This window comes from Carassius gibelio, chromosome B24, assembly GCF_023724105.1.
Source record: "Carassius gibelio isolate Cgi1373 ecotype wild population from Czech Republic chromosome B24, carGib1.2-hapl.c, whole genome shotgun sequence".
In the NCBI taxonomy this organism is placed as follows: domain Eukaryota; kingdom Metazoa; phylum Chordata; class Actinopteri; order Cypriniformes; family Cyprinidae; genus Carassius; species Carassius gibelio.
In genome coordinates this window covers 14,537,514-14,559,295 of record NC_068419.1, presented here as the reverse complement: position 1 = coordinate 14,559,295, position 21,782 = coordinate 14,537,514, and the positions used below count along the sequence as shown (strand labels likewise).

General features: G+C 36.7%; 1 protein-coding gene across 4 annotated transcripts; it reads right to left on the bottom strand.

Moving 5' to 3' along the window:
- Nucleotides 1-101: 101 nt before the first annotated feature.
- Nucleotides 102-21,021, bottom strand: nphp3 (nephronophthisis 3). 4 transcript variants are annotated; one of them, XR_008183237.1, is made up of 29 exons: nt 20,770-21,004; nt 18,255-18,615; nt 17,271-17,396; nt 16,934-17,084; nt 16,507-16,659; nt 16,299-16,432; nt 16,051-16,211; nt 15,793-15,970; nt 13,652-13,726; nt 12,891-13,046; nt 12,389-12,492; nt 12,180-12,294; nt 9,939-10,082; nt 9,465-9,562; nt 9,275-9,377; nt 9,113-9,195; nt 8,250-8,388; nt 7,988-8,152; nt 7,710-7,804; nt 7,093-7,215; nt 5,913-6,102; nt 5,590-5,831; nt 5,012-5,087; nt 4,758-4,885; nt 3,508-3,748; nt 3,232-3,357; nt 3,018-3,133; nt 1,977-2,504; nt 102-1,922 (listed from the first exon to the last, which is right to left on the bottom strand). XR_008183237.1 is itself a non-coding variant. In XM_052595716.1 (29 exons), the coding sequence occupies exons 3-29, from the start codon at nt 18,576-18,578 to the stop codon at nt 2,339-2,341; spliced, it is 3,912 nt and encodes a 1,303-aa protein (XP_052451676.1). In that variant the 5' UTR covers nt 18,579-18,615; nt 20,770-20,882; nt 20,984-21,021; the 3' UTR covers nt 102-2,338. The 4 variants fall into 4 exon arrangements, 3 of the variants coding, with proteins under 3 accessions (XP_052451676.1, XP_052451677.1, XP_052451678.1); XM_052595716.1 differs by having other exon boundaries at nt 102-2,504; nt 20,770-20,882; nt 20,984-21,021; XM_052595717.1 differs by having other exon boundaries at nt 102-2,504; nt 20,770-20,882; nt 20,964-20,987.
- Nucleotides 21,022-21,782: the final 761 nt, after the last annotated feature.

Genomic DNA, 21,782 nt, shown 5'->3' with positions numbered 1-21,782 from the left:
TTGCTTTTCCTGCATTTAAATTAGTAGTTAAATCTAAAGAAGCCTTAGCAATAGTAGTGAAATCGATTTCAATCTGCATTGAGTAAAAACCTCTACAACTGTTATTTTCATTCAATTATGCATTTATTGGTAGATGATACACAATATTTTGTGCGTGCATCATGTGCATCAGAAGAATTTGGGTATAAAGTACACTTCTTTTGGCAGTGTATAAAAGTCCTGGAACAAACTGTATAACAACAATGTGACGTAATACAAGCAATAATGGAAGTTTAGAGTAAATTATTAAATAATTAGCATGTTCTCTCAAAATGTAACCGTTCAAATATGATTTCTCTGCAAAAATGAGGCACATAACACTGAATCTGATTTAGCACCTTTACAAACAGTTTTCAAACACCCATAAGTATTTGCAGACATTCAGTAATTATATATTCTGTTTATATTCCTTCATTATACATGTCTATCTAGTCTAAGAAAACAGGTAGACATCAGAACCAGACACGTGATATGGCAAGGTATTGTACTTTCACAATTCCCAAAAAAAATAATTCCAAATACAAAAATATGGGTCGTAATATCATATGGATCTATATTTTCAGATAAAGTCATTCTAATACTAAACTACATATATAGACACTGTCATTGTGCTTTACAAGAAGCATAATTATTGCACATGCTGTGTTCTGTGGTGTTGAGCCATTTAAACTAAAAAATGAGACCTATACAATTAATTAAATATTGAATACAATAATCTCAGACTTCTTCATGAACTCTTATCTTGATATTGTTATAGTGTTTTGTATGGCTATGTACGTCAGCCTTCCTTTAGTAATACTTCGCAATATACAACTGTTCAGCATTTAATGGGGATGATAAGGTTACTTTGCATGACAGGAAGCAGGCCATAGACCAGAAGGAGGAGTTGAGACTCTGGAATACATATTTCACCTTTATAAGAAGGTATTTAGTCAATGTATTGCGGTTCTCAATTGATTCAAATTTCCATTATGCTTGACTTCGGTTTACATATGCTGAAGGCAGCAGTGATAGAAACCTGAAAAAACCTGCTGAAATTGGTCACACATCACTTTTTCCAAAATGTTTTCATACCATGCAAGTGAAAAGTGCTCTGGAAGAAACTAATACTGACATTGTATAAAATACCAAGGTAAAATATTTCTTCAACCAACCCTTTGACGTGCTCAAGTTTATAATAATAAGAATTTAAAAAAGTTTCTCAGTGATAATTGGAGTAAATGTTGGGAGTAAATACATAGAGAAAATGTAAGTAATATTTCCGTTGCATGAACAATCATGCTTCATTACTATGAAGGCCTTTTGCCATCTGAGAGAAGAAAAGAGATAATTGCACTACCATTTCTTGTAGTTGCAACTTCACACTTCATAACTGTGCCTTCACAGCTTGATATGCAATATATTTTTTTGCTGTTTCTGCTACATATCTTATTTCGTAATTGTGAATTTATATAATTGGAAGCCAAATTCACATTACATTATTTCAACAAATTACTTTATTGCATTATTTACGTATTTATGTACATCTCATAATTGCAGTTGCTACTATATATCTTGTAACTGCAATTGCATGTCTTCTAATTGCAATTTCATATCTCGACTTTAGTTTATATATATATATATATATATATATATATATATATATATATATATATATATATATATATATATATATATATATATAATATTTCTCATAATTGCATCCCTATTTTTTGTAATTTAGACTTGGTATTTCTTGCAACTGTGACATCTTGTCTTGTAATTTTGACTTCATATCTCTCTACTTAGTATCTCATGTACCTCTATATCTCCCAAATGTATTTAAACTTCTAACAGTCAGTTTTTATTATTACTACTTTTTCTTTCTTACACTCTGAGGTGGCCTTCCATAAATTACACTCTTCTGGTCATAGTGACTTTACTAAACACTACTACACCTAACAGTTTACCAGCAGTGCATTTGAAATTCAATTGGTTTGCTGAGGCTATTGAGTGCTGTGCTTCAACATTAATTGAAAACCACAAGTATAAAACACTTTTTCAGGATTTGCCTTTTTGCAAGCCAGAGAGAAACCGTTCAAAACCCAGTGGCAAGGGATGATACATTAAAACACTTATGATTCATACTGTAAATTACAGTAGGAATGAGAACCATGTTGGGCTCCAATGTTTTCTTACCATGCATATTTGATTGCTCCATGTAGACATCAAGCAAATGCTTGAACACACCAAGTGTGGCCAATATGGCTTCATTAATAGAGGTAAGAGTTCAACTTGGTAAGTGTTGAGGGGTCAGGTGTCACCTTGAGGTGTGAGGCAGGGCGGGGCTTCGCAGGCTAAAGGTATCACCACTAGATGAGTGACGTGAGGGGGCCTTACCGCACACTAGAGATGGCTCTGCCTCTTTTATTTCCATTGCTCGCTTGTACAGTTCAGCAGCCTTCTCAAAATCTCCCTCTTCATAGCTGAGAAAGTAAGAAAGTGTATGAAAGAAAGCCATGTTGTTGCTCTATCACTTAAATATTTATTAAAATACAACATTTACAAAATATACAAAAATTTGCCCAAGTATTTCTTTGCCCAATTATTCACATGTATTATCAAAAGAGCAGAAGGCCTAATACAGATCCTTGAGGCACTCCATATTTGACTGCTGTAAATATTTGTCTTTTTACAAAGATTTCAGATGACGACAACATTTGTAAAGACTCCAAATTATGTCAACTAGGGCTGCTTGATTATGGCAAAAATCATAATCAAGAAAAATGTAAGTTTTTCGATTAATTGCACAACCCTAATAGCAACCTTAGATTAACATACAAAACTGTCAAATCTTATCCTTACGATGTAATATTATCCTTACATTGTTATCATTAATGAGCACAAGTTCTTAATTGCTGCCTAACATGTTTGTTGAATGTGCCTTTAATTTAATCTAAATCTAACTGGTACAGCTGAGTTAAGAGAATATGGCTAACCTGAGTACAGCCAGGTTTTTCAGAGTCTCTCCAACACGAGGGTGTAGTCGGCCGAGACTGTCCTCATATACCTTTAGAGCGCGCTCGTACAAAGGCAATGCATCACTGTGCTGCTTCTGCAACACAAACACATGTCACATGAGTAACATCATCAGAGATCGGACTGGATAGTTTTAAAATACAGCAAGTGGGAGGAGTCTGAGATGTTTCTCACCAGCTGGCAATAGAGCACTGCAAGGTTAACCAAAGCTGTGGCAACACTGGGGTGTTTAGGCCCGAAGCTCTTCTCTCTGATTTCAAGAGCCAGTTCATATAGAGGAACTGCCTTTTCCAGCTTCCCCTATCATACACACGGACAGACAGGGTATCAGATTCGTTAATAATATTAAAAAAAACAAAAATTGCAGAATTAGTGTGTGCATAATGGCCACTTGATTGCTACATGTTCTGCAGAGCTAGTGTGTTGTGACTCTTTCCTATGGTTTCTCACCCTGCGTTTATAAAGCATGGCCAGGTGTTTGAGGGTATAGGCGAGAGAGGGGTGATCTGGGGCCAGTGCTCGTTTACGGATGTCAAGTGCTCTTTCGTACAGCTCCTCAGCACTCTCATACTCTTTCCTTTCGCTGTGAAGCGCAGCTAGGTTGTTCAGAGACTGGGCGCAGTCGGGGTGATCTGGCCCCAGCACGCGCTGGCGCATCTCCAGGGAACGGGTCAAGAACATTTTTGCAGCACTAGGGTTAAAAATACCAACATGTTAAAATGCATATTATATAACTGCAAATGGAAAATGTGTCTGAGTCAGAGTTCCTTATTTTTTTTTCAAGGTACATTCTAGATGCCAATTGAGTATAATACATGAGGAAAGACATTTAAACTATTTTTAAGAAAAGGGATGAAATGCTTATGATTGGTTTAAACAAAGCAGCAAGACGGGCTGAATGAAAATGCTAATTCACTCTCTGACAGTAGGTGGTGATGATTGAAAAAAAAATACAAATAAAAAATAATACTGGTTACCCCAGATTCCCTTCTACACGAAACAGTGCAGAGCTTGTAAACACCACTTTATTAGTCATTTGCATGAATCACATGACTGGCCTATTTCACAGTCCTAGCAATGCACAGTGACAGGTCTATTACAGTCCTAGCAATGCACAGTGACAGGTTTGATATATATACATATATATGACACCATCTGAAACTTTGAAGAAGCCCTGACTTGCAGAGAGGTCTGCAAGAGGAAGTGTGCAAACCCAAAGGAAATGAGAGCAGAGATCATTGATTGTGAGTAATCTAGATCCTGATGTGATCAAACAAGAGCTGTGTGCTTCCTTTTGGATCTATCTGTTCACTAAAAATGTGCAGAGACAGAAGAACCAACCTGTCTCTTGGGTATGGTTATGCTACCTTTGAACATCGGCATCATGAAGAATGCAATAAAGAGGCTCTTCATTTTCTGGAGCTAATTAGAAAACCACATTATGTGGGGCCAAGACATGACTGTTAAGGTGCTACTAAGTTGCAAAAGAAAGTAACTCCAATGACAGACATGTAGAAGAAATAGACCCAGCTGAACCCAGACATGGGGAAGAAGGGAATACTGTGCAAATACTGTGACATTTTCTTTTTTCTTCACAACAGCTTTGAACAGCCTGGAAATACAACAATACTCAAAATCTGCACTGCACAATTCCAAAATTTTCAGGATGTATTGCATTTATGAAATGATGATTTACTCACTCCAGGTTGTTCTGCAGGTAATAAAGCACTCCAAGCTCATTTAGAGTCTTGGCGCTCTCTGCGGAGTCTTTGCCAAGAGTAAGTTCCTCTAACTGCAGAGCCCGCCGCTTCAAGAGAGCAAAACCATACTAAAAAGAACACAAGCACATTCAGTGTAAGATATACTGTTTTTCCCCTCACTACTCTGAACTCACAGTGAGTGAGACCAAATGAGACACAAATGTGGCAAAAATCATAGTTTGGTCTTTCCTTACCATGTGGCCTTTCTGTCGTGCTGTCTTCTGTCTGATCTTGACTGATCTCTTTCTCAACTTCTCGGCCTGCTCATATCTGCATAAAAAATAAATAAATAAAAATAAAGAAGAATTAGCACAGCCCTAACTCTTAATTAATAACATAATGAAACATAAACAAAAGGTATAAAGGTATCTTCCAAATCTTAGAAAGCTGCCTAGGATTTGTTTCCTAAAATTAAGGATGTCCGGTTGTAAAATTATGCTACCATTTTGACTAAAACCAAAGGTAGCATCATGTGTGAAATATAAGGCAATGCTAGAAAGCACTGCAATTACAAAAAATGGGTGTCAGTATATTTATATATAATATACATATTCTGCTTCATCACAGAAATACATTACATTATAATAGAAAACAAACATCTTAAATTCTTAAAATGTCTCACCTCAAACTAAACAATAGAAAACAACCAATAAAATACAGTTGTACATATCTTAAAATGAAACATTTAATCTAATATTTGTGGTTATTATGCTTATTTGACGGTCAAAATTTGCATAGTGGAGTATGAATTTTAAGCAAAATGTTGCTGTACTTTTTCTGTTTCTGGTAGAGGAGCGAGAGTGAGTCTAGTTCTCTAGCGACAGTGCTGTGTTCAGGGCCGTAAGCGTTTTCACAAATCTCCATTGCTTGTTTGTACAACTGCTCTGCGTTTCCAAATTTCCTCCAATGAACGTAAACCCCGGCCAGCTGGTGCAGGGACTGAGCCACACTTGGGTGGTCCGGATCAAGAGCCGTCTCACGGATCTCTAAGGAGCGCTGCAAGGGGGCCACCGCCTTAAATACAACACATTCACATCACTTCCACAAACTTTCAAATGGAATACAGGTGATCATTGGTCTATCCGTCTGTATCACCTGGCTGAGCAGTCCCAGGTCTTTGAGGAAGCGGCCTAGTGTCTCGTACAGGTTGGCCAGTTGGCTCATGCTCTGCTCACTCTCACAGGTCTTCTCAAACTCTTTCAATGAGTCGAAATACTCTGTCGCCATCGAGCACTTATCCTTACCAACAAACTGCCAGTATGTCAGCAGCTCAGAAAAATGACCCCTAAGAACACACATCAGCAGCAAGATGCTATCTCAGACACATATTCACACATAAATCAGATTAGTGGTTGACTGATATATAGCCAAGACCGATATATCGGCCGATATTTGTCAAATATCGGCATTGGCCGATAAGTTTTTCTGCTTCACCAATGTATTTTGACAGCACTGAGAGCTCACACTCTCTCTCGTTTTTCGTCATTGCTAACAGTTCTTTCTAACATGGATAGTAGTCTGTCTAATAAACAGAACGGTTAAACAAATAAATTAATGTATACAGAAAGTATTATAACGATTGCTTTTATATTAGGCCTATTATTAATGGAAAGGCAAACATTATAATACTTTCTTGTTTGCTGTCAGCATTAATCAAAGATGCATTTATATAATTTAAACAAATCTTTGAAAGACTAATGAACATTTAATTTAACAAACCTTGCAAACTAAGTCGAATCCAGCTGTGAAATCTTGTGAAGTGTGTATTTTTATCCAGCATGATCGCGTGTTCTCTGTGTGATGGCCAGTCCATGTGCTTTAAACTATAAACTCGTGATTTCAAATTATACTTTATGCATTTGACCACTGTCATATTCATGTCATTTTCATATGTAAAATGATGTAAAATGTATGTAAAATGAGTGTTACCCTGTATGCTGTATGTAAAATGAGTGTTACCCTGGCTTTATTTGAAAAATATGATTCCTAGTGCTCACAAACTTCCCAGAATACTGAGTCCCCTGTTGGTTACAGTGTTTACTTTCTTTTTATTTATATTTTTATTAAATATTTATTTATTTGTGAAAAATACTGTCATCTAAAGTATAAGCATGTTTCTTTTACACATTTATTTTTTAATCCATTGTTTTCTTAAATATTAATAAATTAATAATTATTTTTAAAAAAGCATCTTTCTAAGATATCGGTATCGGCTGTCAAAAAACACATATCGGTCGACCACTAAATCAGATACAGCAGGAATGTAAGAATGTACCTCTTGTACAGGTTCTGGGACACAAACAAGTTAAGCAAACTCATCTGGAGTTTACTTCGATCGTCCTGCTGCTGCAGTAACCATGGCAATTCATCAGCCACCCTCCACGTCACTCTGTCTTGGCTGAACCAACAAAAATGATTTAACAAAACAATCCGACATGGCAGTTATTTGTTGATAAATTCTTTGATCTTAGAGAATATCATACATGTGATCAGCTAAGGACAAAATGAAAATACAACTACAATAAAAAAATAAAATAAAAATAATAATAATAATAATAATTATTATTATTATTATTATTATTACTACTACTACTACTAATAATAATACATTTTATTGTATTATTTAAAGTGTAAAATAAATAAATAAATAAAAATATGAATATTACAATAATACCATTGTACTGCAAAATAAAATAAAATAAAATTAAATAAAATTCAATTAAAAATTAAAATTAAAATTAAAATCAAAATTAAAATTAAATTAAAAATTAAAAATTAAAATTAAAATTAAAATTAAAATTAAAATCTCTTCCCAGGTCAGAAAAAGACAAAAACACATGCCTATATATTCCTGCATATATTCCTGCAATATGCTCAATAATTAATTCTTACTTCAGCTGTTCACTGAAGAACCGAATGATTTTGTCGCTGTAGGATCCACGACATTTGCCCCCATCCAGAAACTCTTGGTTGACCGCTTCACATGCCTGAAATTGATACATGGTTACACAAACCAGTTTCACTTGAATTTAATTCTCTGTCAGTGAGATGTGAAAGTGAAATCTTAACCCAACAAAGCTCACAGTACCCTATTTAATTTCATCAAAATTTTTTAAAGAACAATTTGCCAAATAACTTCAAAGGTACAGCTAGGTATCAGACATACACACCTGTGGGTGCTGAAAGCGAACGAGGCCACAGGCGTAGGTAATGATGAGGAGTCTCTCCAGATTGTGGAGCAGTGAGGTGAGAGCGGGAAAACTCAGGTCTGGGAACAGCTCCAAAGCCTCTGATTCACTAATGCCGTTGTGACTGGCGCAGACCAAGCACAACAACTGCCCAAGGAGAAATACAAATAAATAAGTCAAACTGTGTACTTCAGTGGCTTTTTGTAGTGATACTCTTTCGAACAGGTAATTTTGGGCAGGTGACCTCTTTCATGATGTGTTTTTCCTGATCCGTGCTGAGTGAGTCTAGCGCTGCCTTCAGGCCCAGTCTGTATAGCGATACTGTATCTTGACACAACGCACACTGCTGCAGAGTCATCTCCAATGTCCAGGAGGATCTAGAGCTGACAGATTAAACATACCGTAATCACCTTATTTTCCCATAAAAACAGACAAAGTGCATGCTAAAGAGAGATAATAACTGGACTGGAATTTGGCTGTCTTAAGATTACTGTAGGTCAAAACCATCCCCGCCTTGTTACTTAACACTTTTTTTTGTTATATTATATTATATATTTACACTGTTTTACAAATAATATACTTAAAAATACATATATATTAAATTAAATGTTTCAATTTAATTAAACCAAGCTAGTCTTGTCGCTAACCAGAAATTTGTCCATTTAAAAAAAGAACTGATAGCTTCGTCACTTTGGAAAATGCACATTATATAATATATACAAGTGGTGGCCGAAATTGTAAGAGCACCTGACAGATCTGAAAATACTGATCTTTTTTTGCCTCCAAAACATGATTTAATTTCATAATGTTCATGAAACATGCAGAGGGTTGCTGTGAGCACAACAAACAACAGAGGACGTGAGTCATACTGTTTTTATCCTCTTTTAACTTTAATATTTGGTACGTCCACCTTTTGCAGCAATTACAGCAGCACATGTCTCTGGCATAGTGTCAGTGTATTTCCTGAGAACTTGTGTATACATCACTCTCATATATCACACACTCTCACATCACACTTGTACACAGAACTATAAAAACAAACAAGGAACATTAATAGACACAGAACCACAAACAATACAAATTCTACTCACTCACCCATCTACTTACTGTGTAATAAGTCTCGCCAGCAGTGAGATATAGAGCGCGTTGCATGTTGCAGCTGAACGGCAATGTCTCTCCAACTTCTTCTCCTGTTTGCAAGCAATAAAGATGATACTCATACTCAAAATACATAAAGAAATATGAACACAGACTGACAAGGATGTTTACCTGATCTTTGGTGAGTTTGATTTCGCTGTTCACACACTCGGTGCTGATGACACTCTTCACCTCTCTGGGATTGAGCGGGTCCAGGTGCAGCGTGGGCCACAATCTAAACAGCATAATATGTTTTATGCTTGGTTTATAATATTACATTAAACGCATAATGAGCTATAATGTGTGTTTGTGCATCACAAACCTCCATGCCTGTGGGCAGGTCTCCACATTAACGGACACCAGGACTCTCACATTTGCAGGAAGAGGATCAATCAGCCATTTCATGTGCCGCTCGGCATTCTGGGGAATACAAAAATGACAAACTGATCATGCCGAGTATGTGCATATAATGTCATTTATTTTTTAGGTTTGATTACATGTTATTTAAACTAAATTGAACTGTGTATGTGTACACACACACACACACACACACACACACACAGACAAATAAATATCTACTAAAGATATATAAATACCCTCTCCATATAGAAAAAGGCTGAAAATTTCTGCTTTTTTTTTTAGCATTATGTAAACAGTTGATAAAATTTAAAATCAGTTACTAACTCCTACAACTAAATGTGGGTGTTTATTTGTGTTTCTTCAACAACATTGTAAAACGTGAGCACAGACACACATACCACAGCTCAATGAGGAAGATTATTTGAGGATGTGTTACCTGTATTTGGTCAATGGAGTCAATGATGATTATGATGTTGCCGTTGTGACACGCGGACAGCCGCTCTAGCCAGCGTGGGAACTCTTCGAGGATCTTAGAAGGGTCCATCGAGAGGCCAGAAATAGACCAGAAATGCTGGAGCAGCTACAAGGACGATTGGGAAAGAGAACTTGTTCAAAGGAAACTTTTAGGTTTAGTTGACTATGCTTGTGTCTATAAAACCCTTTTATGTAACCTTCTTATTACACACACATCAGTAACAAAATCCCGGTAAACTCTGTAGGGTAGTCAACGTCTATATTCAGTTTTACTGGTTAGCCTACTGCTTTTTTATATTTAGTAAAAAAAATTTATAGATATAGATACTAGTAGGCTAATACGTTGCCACCATGGATATTCTAAAGCATAGCAACTAAAGCTACTTTTTAACACATGTTATTGAATATTTATTGTAAGGCATATGGTCTACTAGTCTCTTTTTTTGCATTTATACAATAGGTACTGGAGCCCAACCCGAGAAAGTAGACCAGAATATTCCACTGCGTTCCTAGACACGCAATTTGCGCAAATGTAATTTACGAATTATTTATCAAAATTAATTTGACATGAACCGATAGAAATGAACCCAGAGAAAACATTACCGTCTACAGCCGCGAGAGGGCGCTCTATGCTGCCAGAGATGCTGCTCAATGCTCCTGTAGTCTACACTAAGCAGCATATAGCGCCCTCTCGCGGCTGTAGTCGGTAATGTTTTCTCTTGGTTCTAATTAAATGTGACTTATAGTCCAGTGCGACTTATATATGTTTTTTTTCCCTCATCATGACGTATTTTTGGACTGATGCGACTTATACTCAGGTGCGACTTATAGTGCGAAAATACGGTAATTGTGAATAAGCGTGCACAAGCGCACTATTTACGAATGATTGCAATTCATTAACATAAATGTTTAACTACCAAATCGGACGCTTACGAAGCGTTTGTGAATCTGGAGGAGAGTTCTCGGGAAGACCTGTTTCATGACAAATTTACTCAAGTACTCATTTACGCAAGTTTCATGAATGAGGCCCTGTGTGTGTAAAGGAGCTTATGAGATGTGGGTGCAACAGTTCATCTAGAGTTCTGCGGATGTTATAGCAGTCAGGCCAGGTCACATCTGTAGAATAAGAGTGTCAACATTTCTGATAAAAAGTTACCAAGTGCTGCTTTATAGTTAAAAGATCACTGTAAAAATTAATGGATTTATGTGTCTTAGACCATGTAAGTCTATAATTATACAAGTTCTTTCACAGTTTGGGGCTATTTGTTTAACAGCTGAATAACAAATTTTTAACCCTGGATAAAGGCTACTTCAAACTAAGAGTTAAACAGGGTCCAGAGACACCAATGGGGATGCAAGTTGTTTTTCTAGGGTGGCTAGGTTTTTATAGGGTTCTAGGATGTTTTCTGCATAAATCTTTTTTTAATTATTATTATTACCGTATTTTTCGGACTATAAGTCGCACCTGAGTATAAGTCGCATCAGTCCAAAAATACGTCAAGATGAGGAAAAAAACATATATAAGTCGCACTGCACTATAAAATGGCATTTATTTAGAACCAAGAACCAAGATAAAACATTACCGTCTCCAGCAGCGAGAGGGCGCTCTATGCTGCTCAGTGAAGGCTACAGGAGCAATGAATAGCATAGAGCTCCCTCTCGCGGCTGTAGATGGTAATGTTTTCTCTTGGTTCATTTCTCTTAGTTCATTTCTCTTGGTTCGTGTCAAATTAATTTTGATAAATAAGTCATACCTGACTATAAGTCGCAGGACCAGCCAAACTATGAAAACAAGTGCGACTTATAGTCCGGAAAATACAGTATGTATTTTTAGGGCTGTTAAGATCAGCTGTAAAACCACACCGAACAAACTGAAAAAATTCTACACAAATAAATTTAAATTTAACTCTAATAATGAATAAAAGCATTTCTTACAAAATCTGTATTTAACATCTATTTTTTTTATATATAATTTTGGATTGGCCTCCACGCAATAATATAATAACCAATTATTTTATATTGTAGACAGACAACATGTTGTCTTTAAACTTTTTAACAGTATTGTATTTTTTTATAACAGTATTGTATTTTTAGTGTCAGTAAGATTTGATTTCTTAGTTTTCAAAATAAATGAACACTTTGATTATTTATAATCTTAATAGAGCTTAACAGAGTGAAATGAGTGTGTGTATTGGTGTCTGACCTTCACTGTGAGGCGCTTAATGATGAGCACTGGATCTGTGCTGGTAGAGAGAGGATGTCCCGTGAAGTGATACAGGATGAGGGTGTTGGGAGAGTGTTTCTGCTGTAACTCTATCCTGCAGAGAAATGACATATTGTTTAGAATGTGAAAATGGATGTATATTATAATTGTGCAAAGATACCTAATATTTAGAGTTAAGATGAAACAACCATTTAGCCAGCAGAAGTGATTTGCCCGATCCAGGTGCACCAGATACCAGGAGTGGTGGGGTGGGTGGAGGGGCGGCTACCATGTCATTGAGTCGGTCGACATACTGAGAAAAGAACCAATACAGCATCGAGCTCAGTGAATTTACACATTTCCTGCCATTTATATATAGTTTATTCAATATTTGTTTATGCATGTTAAGTAAATTAAATTAAAATTAAAGTTACATTTATGCATTTAGCCAAATCGACTTACAGTGCATTCAGGTTATCAATTTTTACCTATCATGTGTTCCCAGGGAATCGAACCCCCAACCTTGCGCTTGATACTGCAATGCTCTACCAATTGAGCTACAGGAACACTACTTACTACTAGTACTTTCAGCTATTGTCAGATACAAAGAATTACAAGGATTTCCCCCCAGATTTCTTGTGGACCTACTCATGAATTACAATGCTTTGTCCATAATGAACAATACAGAAAATGATAACAGAGCCATCATGCCTTCTGGAAGCTGAATCTGGATGCTGCGCTGCAAGCCTGCTGGAACGCCTCAATCTGCTCCTGCTCATCATGAAGATCCCACAGCACATCCCCAGAGTCTTCCTCTTCTCTCTCCTCCACCGCTCCGCTCTCTTCTAACTCCAAACCCAACAGCTCCTGAAGAAAGAGTTGCCCCGTGTATCATCAGCCTTTCTGTTTAACCTCATGCATCTCCTCAAGAAAAGATGTTCCTCTTTCAGAACCTTAAATAGTGCACCACACTCTAAACGATGCTTATAGTTTTACACAAACACTGGGTTATTTTCAAAGTGCTAGGCATGGGTCAAAGCTGGGTCGGTTTTGCTAACAGTAGAAACAATATGCAATTACCCACTTCTGTTTTTTTCTGTTCCACACTGAACTGTCAACAGTCATTTTCACTTGAAAGTCCACTGAGTCTGCTTCTACTGTATTTTTGCACAGACCTTAACACCCATTTAATTTCACTGTAAATCTATTGCATATATTATTTTTGTTGTAAATATTTTAAAATAGTAAGTATTTTTAAGGTAAAATTAACCAAGCATATTGGCTGGCAATGATAAGCAACCCTACTTGCGTTGTTAGTTTAACATAACATGTGTGCAGCCAAGTATTTACTGAGCTCTTGACAACTGGGTTATTTTTACCAAATCTTATCTCAAGCGCATGATCAGTGCGAGAAGCACCAGGAAATATTAACCACAATACCTGCTTGTGTTTTCCTGTGTGTGTGTGTGTACCTGTTTGATAACTCTTTCAAGTTGAGTGAATATAAGAGCAGCTCCTTCCTCTACAGACCCTGCATGATCCACTACCTGCAGAAAACAAGCAGCAAAGAATAATTCACCAAAAATAAAGTGTGACAGTGAAACGGAGTTTCTTGGTCATTTTTGACCAGTTAAAGTTTCTTTATTTTATTTTTTTCTCTAAAAATGGTTTCCTTAATCTGAGTGGTTCTATGGAATGCATTTATACAATATATTAAATTGTTCTCTGATGTCCCCAGAGTGTGTATGTGAAGTTTTGTCTCAAAATACCCCACAAATAATATTTTATAGCTTGTTGAAATTCCCACTTTTAGGGTATGAGCCAAAACGTGCTGTTTTTTGTGTTTGTCCCCTTTATATGAAAATGAGCTCCTGCTCCCTTCCTTTTCAGACGAGTGTTGCCAAATCTGCCCGAGGGTTTAAGCGACCCCAATAACATGATATTTAGCCCCTAAAATGCTAATTTTACCAGTGGAATCCCACTAAAAACATGTATTTTACCCCATCGGAATGGCTCTTTACCTGGTGGTCCCCCTCAAAATGTGATTGGACTAGTTTTGAGTAGCAATTGGGCGAGATTTGTTGTGAAAACCTGGCAACCCTGACGGAGCTTCAACACTTGCGGGCATTATGGTTTAACTGGTGGTGACCATGTTACTGACTTAACTACCACTTAACTACTGCTTTTCGATCATCCTGGTAGCACATGAATGGAGCATCACTGAAAATAGAAAGTTGTAGCTTTAGCAACTTTAGCCTTCTGGAAAACAAAATATGATGTGGGATGCTTACTTTGTCTGGAGTCTGGATGTTTGCACATGAAGCGTTGGTATCGATCCCACTTTCAGAAGCAATCTTTGCACAACTCTAGCGCTGAACTGACCCATGTTTGTGAGGCAGTCCGGTGTAAAAAGGTAGCACAAATGTATAGGACTTTTCTTTTTTCGGGACATTTCCTTCGAAAATGAAAGTCAACCACGTGTCCTCAGCGGTCTGTGTAGACTACTACGTCATTGGTGCATCCCAACACATGACAATTTTAATGGCTCTTTGGGGCTGAGACTAGCCGCTTTTCCACTGTCGGGCCAGTGCGAGCCAGGGCTTAAAGCAGGCCGGGCGGGGCTAATAATAGAGCTAAACTCAAGACATGACAGATAAAATATGTTACTAAATAAATTCACGATTGTGATAGAGAATAAGAAGCTCCTCTAGCCCCAGCTGGCCAGCTTTGGAACAAGGTTTTGGTCGGGCCAAAAAACCCTGGCCATTGGCCCCGAGGAAGCAGTGGAAATTCGACTGGCACACACTAGCACGTCTGCTTTTGGCCGACAATGGAAATGCGGCTATTGTATATCCAGCAGCTACAGCAAAAGAACAGTAATGGAGGACCGCTGCTTCTCACTCAGGGCTGTGTGTATGCTATTAGGGCAAAGAGCGTCACAAAAGGGCGGGACTTTCAACAATTATGTCATCATAGTAGTGAGAAACCGGAAACTGCTTGTGTGGAGTGACTGTTTATGAATTATTTGGATTATAAAACAATGAGTGGGTGGATTTTTACCATTATAGGCTGGTTGTTTTCACACACTGCGGCCACACAATGGTATTCAAACATCTTGTTAAAGTGATTTTTGCATTCTATGGCACCTTTAATTCGATGAGTCTAGTGGTCATAAAAATCACGCATTGGCTGTTTGCATTCAAAACTGATAGATCATATGGAATGAACGTAATGAAGTGCCAAAGGTTTGACTTTGCATGTAAAAACAGGGATATTTTCAAACAAATAAGAGCTAAATAAAAAAAAATTAACTAAAATCTCAGAAGAAGTGCATTACGTTATTGTTACTACCTCAGGGAAATTAGTTTTATATAACTTCCTTAAAAACACTCAAAATGCCCACATACAGTCAAGGTGTAATCCTTTTCTTAAAAGCGTGGGTTATATATTACTAGCACATAGTTGTGCAACAGTATATATGAAACATTTGTATTACCTATAGAAGGTTTAGAAAAACCCTAATGATCTTGCAAAGAAAAAAAAAAGATATTCAGAAGATTCTTCAGGAATTTCAACTGATTTTTTTAAACACACATGAATCATTTGAAATTACCTTAAGTTTGGCACTCTTGTCAGCTTTGTTAACTCTCTCCAGCAGGTCTCTAGTGGATGGGCTGAGGGTGAAGACCTCTTCCTTTTCTCCTTTTCTCTCACCAGTTCGCAAATACAGCAAGAGAGGCCGAGAGTCTGGGGTTTCCACAAATGCTTCCTCCACATCCTCTATCACACAACTAAACCAGCAAAACAGATTAATTCAATAGAATCTTGTGATTCATATAACAACAATAACATAATAAAAAAGAAAGATCACCTGGACACTGAGGACTTGAGTAGCAGCACGCACACAGAGCTCCTCTCGATCTCCCGCCTGCGTTCAGCAGCATACAGAGCAGCTTTCTCCTCAGGAAATGACACATTCAGGTAGAAATGACCCAAACCCTCACAAAACCTCTGCAGCTTCAAAGAATGAGTCTGAAAGAGAGAGGCATATGGATGAAGAGTGCTAAAAAGTGCGATTGCGTGCATCTAAGACGTGTTGCTGTATCTAAGCATGTGTACTTGTATAAAGGCCTGCAGCTCCGCTCTGGTCTCCTGTGTGTATATGAGGTAGCAGCGGACTGTGTTACTCCACAGAGCCTGAGAGACGTGAGGAGAAACTTGCAGCAGACTGGCTACAGCCACATCCCAATCATCTGAAACAATATGCGCAAACATCAGCATGCATACATGTACACCTACAACAACACACACACAGGTGCAAACTCACCTCTGCTGACATTGGCAAACGGCCCCTCCACGTCAATCAGACTGTGAGCGAATTCTGGACCTCTGTGTGTCTGCTGTAACTGCATCATACTGCCCATGGACGGCTCGCTGCCCAATATGCCACCACTCCAGTACTCACACTGAGTTCCTGCAGCTGCACACAGAGTGGACATCAGGGATGCACTGGTAGAGAAATTTGGATTTCACAATAATGCTCCAATCTGGAGTTTTGTAAATACTTCAGCTGTACAGTTAAAAAAAATAGATAAATAGATAGATAGACAGAATAAATTCTGGCCTGATCAACACAATTTATCACCATGGCACAATCACTTTTAAAGAGAAATGCACCAAACCAAACCTGACAAAAAAAATATATATAAAAGGAGAGAGAACCAAAAATCGATTTGTTTCTGCCACATTCTTACTGGTGACAGTGGTGCGGTTGTCGTCTGAATCCGAGTCTGCTGGATCATAAATCTGAATGCCTTGAGCCTGCAGCTGTTGAAGTTTGGACTCCAGATCTCGTTTTGCCCGCAGCAAATCCTGAATTTCCTTTTCTTTAGTCTCCCGGAATATCTGCCGTGTCATTTAGGACAGAAATAAAGATGAAGGAAACACACCGGTGAGGTAAACCACTGAAAACTAGAACAGCTACAGGCGAAAGAGGCATAATCTAAAAACTGAAGGAGTCAGACAGAGGCTTGTGAAGATTGTGCAAGGTAAGACGTGAATGTGAGAGAGAGAAGGGAATCAGATTCACACCTTAAACTGCCGTTTGACCTTGTCTCGGTCATGTTCAAAGGTGGCAGCTCTCTCCATTGCTTGATACTTTGCCTCCAGGGCACTTTCCTTCTCTCGAAGAAACTTCTGGTAAGTCTTCTGAAGAGCCTGACAACCAGAGAAACACAGAATCAGCTATGTGTTGAAAAAAGTAACACTAATTACAACATTTTTATTTGTATTTGGTACATGGGTCTATGACATTCACTGATCTATTGAGCTATTCAAAATCTATTCAAATATTAACTCAAATGCAGTTCATACACTACATACAATGATTTGCTTCTATGATAATACATGTGTTTGATAACTAAATAAAAATCGTTTTTATATTTTAAGGGGGCCAAAAGTCAAGGGGTGTTATATCTTACTGAACTGTCTGATATTAAAATGAAGGTAAACATAATTAAAAGAATGACATTTTGGGTATAATCTATCATAAATATTTAGAAGAAGAAAAAAATAACAAAACTGCTTCAGTGTTGACTAAATTAAAGTCATGTGGTGCATCCAAAATTCATAGAAAATTTAAAACATCAAAGAAAATCATAGAAAGGAGCCTAATGAATGTGCATCAAAATCAATGATCCTCTTAGAATTTCATATCATTTCAACTTTTAATGACAAAGATAAGGTTAGATCAGGCTGAAAAATACCATGTGATATAACTTCCCAAAAATGTATTTATAAATTATTATATTTGTGAAAAAAAATAAAAAAAAATATATATATATAAAATATTGAAAAAAGGATTAAGATACACTGAAATGCATTCATAGTGTAATAAATCCACATAAAACCAAGATTAATATAAACAGTACATTTCTAAAACCTTTGCACGTGTTTTAAGATAGGCTAGATTAATTTTTTTTTTTTTATCATTTGTCATTGTTTTCCTTATTTTCTAATTCTGCCCAACTCTCTTATTTGAAACTGACCCACAAGAAATCTTTTATTCTCTCAAACCTGCAGCTCAGCACGCAGTCTCTTGTTCTCCTCGTCCAGCTTGGCTTCTTTCTTCTGCATGGAGGCGATCTCGTTGTTCTTGCTGACCCTAAAGATCTCGTAGTCTTTCCTGAGGCGCTCATACTCCGCCGCATACTCCAGTTCCACCGATCCGGTAGATTTGAAGCTGGCGCCGATGACACGAGGCCCACGGCGGAAGGAGCTCCGCAGCAGACGGGCCTTTGGTTTCACCTCCACCGGTATCTCACACGCCTCCCCTCCCTCACCCCCATACGCATCCTCAATCACCTCCCCGGGGCTCACCAGAGAGGAAGCCGTACCCATAACAACGGATGAGGTGTGCCACAAAGACACCTGTCAGCTAGAAACAGGAAACACAAGAGGTGTGCATCAGTTCTGATACATTCAAGCATGGATCCTATGTATAATCTGAAACTGTGTATCTAAAGAGTAGAACAGTAGTCCTCTACACAGGACTAAAAAGTTTGGTTTTGCTGTTTTTGACAACTAGATATGTATGGCCCCGAGGCTCGTGCACTAGTATGCATTCGTCTTTAAAATGTGCGTGTCATCAGTGCAAAAATCCATAAAAATAAAAAATACAAATCACATAACTCGGTCAGTAAAGTTAATGTATTGGAAATATATTCTGTGTGTACAGTGACACAGATAAGCCACACTTAAAAATGCCAATATAAGACAAAATATCAAACCAAGATGTTGATTTGTTTTTAGTTACGTTTTAAGTAAAAAAAAAGAAAAAAAAAAAAAGACAGAAAATAATAGTTAGATTGCTCACAATTAAAACAATACGAATTTGTAAAGTTTATGGTTGTGATATTTGAGATGTCCATCATTTATTTTGATGAATTACAGCCATGGTGTATATATATTTAGATGCCTTTAATATTTCAAAAGAAAAGTTTAAGAACCCAAATCTAAAAGGATATTATAATATCTTTATTACTTCTTGAGTTACAAGCATGCAAACCTTGGGTAAATAAACAAACAAACAAACAGTCAAAATAGGCATTTAATGTTAGAAGGATTGTTTTCGTCAAATTATTTTACAAACAGACCAACCAAAAACATAATTTTTGATTAGTAATATGCATTGCTAGGAACTTAATTTTAGGGCTTCACGATTATGACAAAAATCTGAATTGTTGATTATTCCCTTGAAACTGTAATTACAATTATTCATTACAACTGTCACAATTTACATTGAATGATGTTTATACCATTGTTTGATGCAACAGCATCCCATATTTTATGTGAAAATAAACAAGCTGAATACACTAACTAAAAAACCTTTAGTGCTTTTCTATAGTATTAAGCCTCAAATGTCAACTATTACATTGGTTTCTTCTTTAAATTCTAAAAAAGTACAAATATGAATGGTATTATAATGTTATACCAAAACAAAAATTTAAATAATGGGAAAAACCCTTAAGATAACACGTAGAAAGAAAAAAACTCATCTTAAGCATGCAGAATTACATAAGTGGATTTTGAACTATTAATCGCTGTTTTGAACGATTAGGTAAATGTGGCATCCATAATTGTAATCGCGATTAGAAATTCGTTTAATTGTGCAGCCCTACTTCATTTGGACAAATTTAAATTTGTCAATACTTCGATTTTTTTTTTGCACCCTCAGATTGCAGATTTTCAAATAGTTGCATCTCAGCCAAAATTAATTTCTTTTATTTACTTATTAAGCACAAATAAACAAAACAAGAGTTGTGCCATACAAAAGAGGAAGTTAAAATAAAAAGGAATACAAATAAAAATAAAATACTTGTCATTGTGTTTTAAAAGTCCATTGATTTGGGTGTCATCCTATTCTAACAAACAATACATCAAACCACAATGGAAAGCTTTCTGGTGATGGCCAAACCTTTGTTTTTTTTTTCGGTCCAGGGTTAAAAATTAAGATTGCGGTGATGCTAAAGTTAGTTAGTTAGTGATTTGGAACAAAATAAAGGTTTGTAAAGGTTTACAATACAATGGATTACTAGGAGAAAGTGTCCATATAAACATAAATACTCATGGATGCCATTTAATATTACAGCTTTCATCGATGCATGTTTGTCTTGTTTCAGTAAAAAAAATCTGAACTAAATCAAAGCCAAGCAGTTTCTCAACGGTGGTTCATTTGGCACGGAGTGATCGTGTTTCTGTGTCTTTGTTTACTCCGTTATGGGGAATTTTATCACCTTTATTTTTACACATGCGTTTTTATTCTGAATGCTGTTAATGTACAACATAAAACATTCTATTGTACTTGCACTAACAGTGTCAGTTCCACAATAGAAATAATAAATGATAAGAAAACAGTTATGAGACGTTGAGACGAAGTATGATCTGAAGATCCTAATAAGTCTGTATTTGGTTTAATTTGAATTATGTTGTCGGGTTAGCATGTTGTTCACTACTTTTATAGTGCAAATGCTAAATCAAATCAAACACATGGAGGACGTGGATATCTGCATATTTAATGCTTAAACCTCACCTTAAACTGTGGTCTTGAACCCCGCGATCATCCTGAGTGAAGAAAAACACTCCACCCAACCGAGAGGACTGAGGAGATCCAGGACGAGGAGCTTAGACAGAACTGATGCCAATCTAAGATCCCAAATATACATCGATAAGTAACGTGTTCATAAACACGGTTGGCATATTAGTCAAAAAGAAATCAAATCATACTGAGGCACACGTTTTCTCACCAATCTCTTCCTGACAACCGCGTTACTAGGCACGCCTTCTTCTACGAGTCCACAGTGGGACCAAAAAGTGAATATTTTCATTTCGTAAAGTTCATCGTAAATTATTTTGAAACCCACGGTAAGCCATGAGGTAATTTTGCTATACTCCACATTCAACTCATAATGAGTTGTATGTGGGGTATAGCACAATTACACATTACACTAAACATTTTAAAAGAGACAGATATGTAGATGTTTGTGAAAGATGTTTTCTCTGTTTCGGAGGAATGAGCATTAAAATATTCACAATATCACATTGCACCATTGCTTTAGGTTTGGGGTACATCATATATTATTGTTTATAATTCATTCAGCAATACATAGGCCTTTTACTGTCATTGTTTTCATTAAGAACCATTGCTGTATAAATGATAACTTTGTATAGTGCCTTTTTATGAATGTTGTTGGCATGATTTTGTGAACATTTTACTAACGTTACAATGTGAAATAGCATATACTTTGTTCGACAGATCTCAGCACTAGTATTATATACGACTGTTTTGATAGCGTTGATAACGTTACTTATGACAGATAAGATCATGTGTGTTTTTTTGTGCGTGTGTGTGGTTTTTTTTTTTTTTTTTTTTTTTTTTTTGCATCTGTCTTTTCGAATGTGGTATCCCCAACAACATGTCTGTGGGCTCCTTTGATTACTATCAGTTTAACCCTAAACCGCAACTTCCCGCTCTATTAAAGGTGCTGTAGGGAACTTTTGTAAAAAAAAAAAAAATATGTGTTATATATTTATTAAACCTGTCAT

What these genes read in the sequence shown, in the direction of transcription:
- nphp3 (XM_052595716.1), bottom strand. Translation starts at nt 18,578, where the DNA reads ATGGGTACGGCTTCCTCTCTGGTGAGCCCCGGGGAGGTGATTGAGGAT. An exon ending in GTTTGCCAATGTCAGCAGAG is followed by an intron (nt 16,433 to 16,506) that starts GTGAGTTTGCAC and finishes ATATTGTTTCAG; the next exon opens with ATGATTGGGATGTGGCTGTA. An exon ending in CTCTACCAGAAACAGAAAAA is followed by an intron (nt 5,088 to 5,589) that starts GTACAGCAACAT and finishes TTTTTTATGCAG; the next exon opens with ATATGAGCAGGCCGAGAAGT.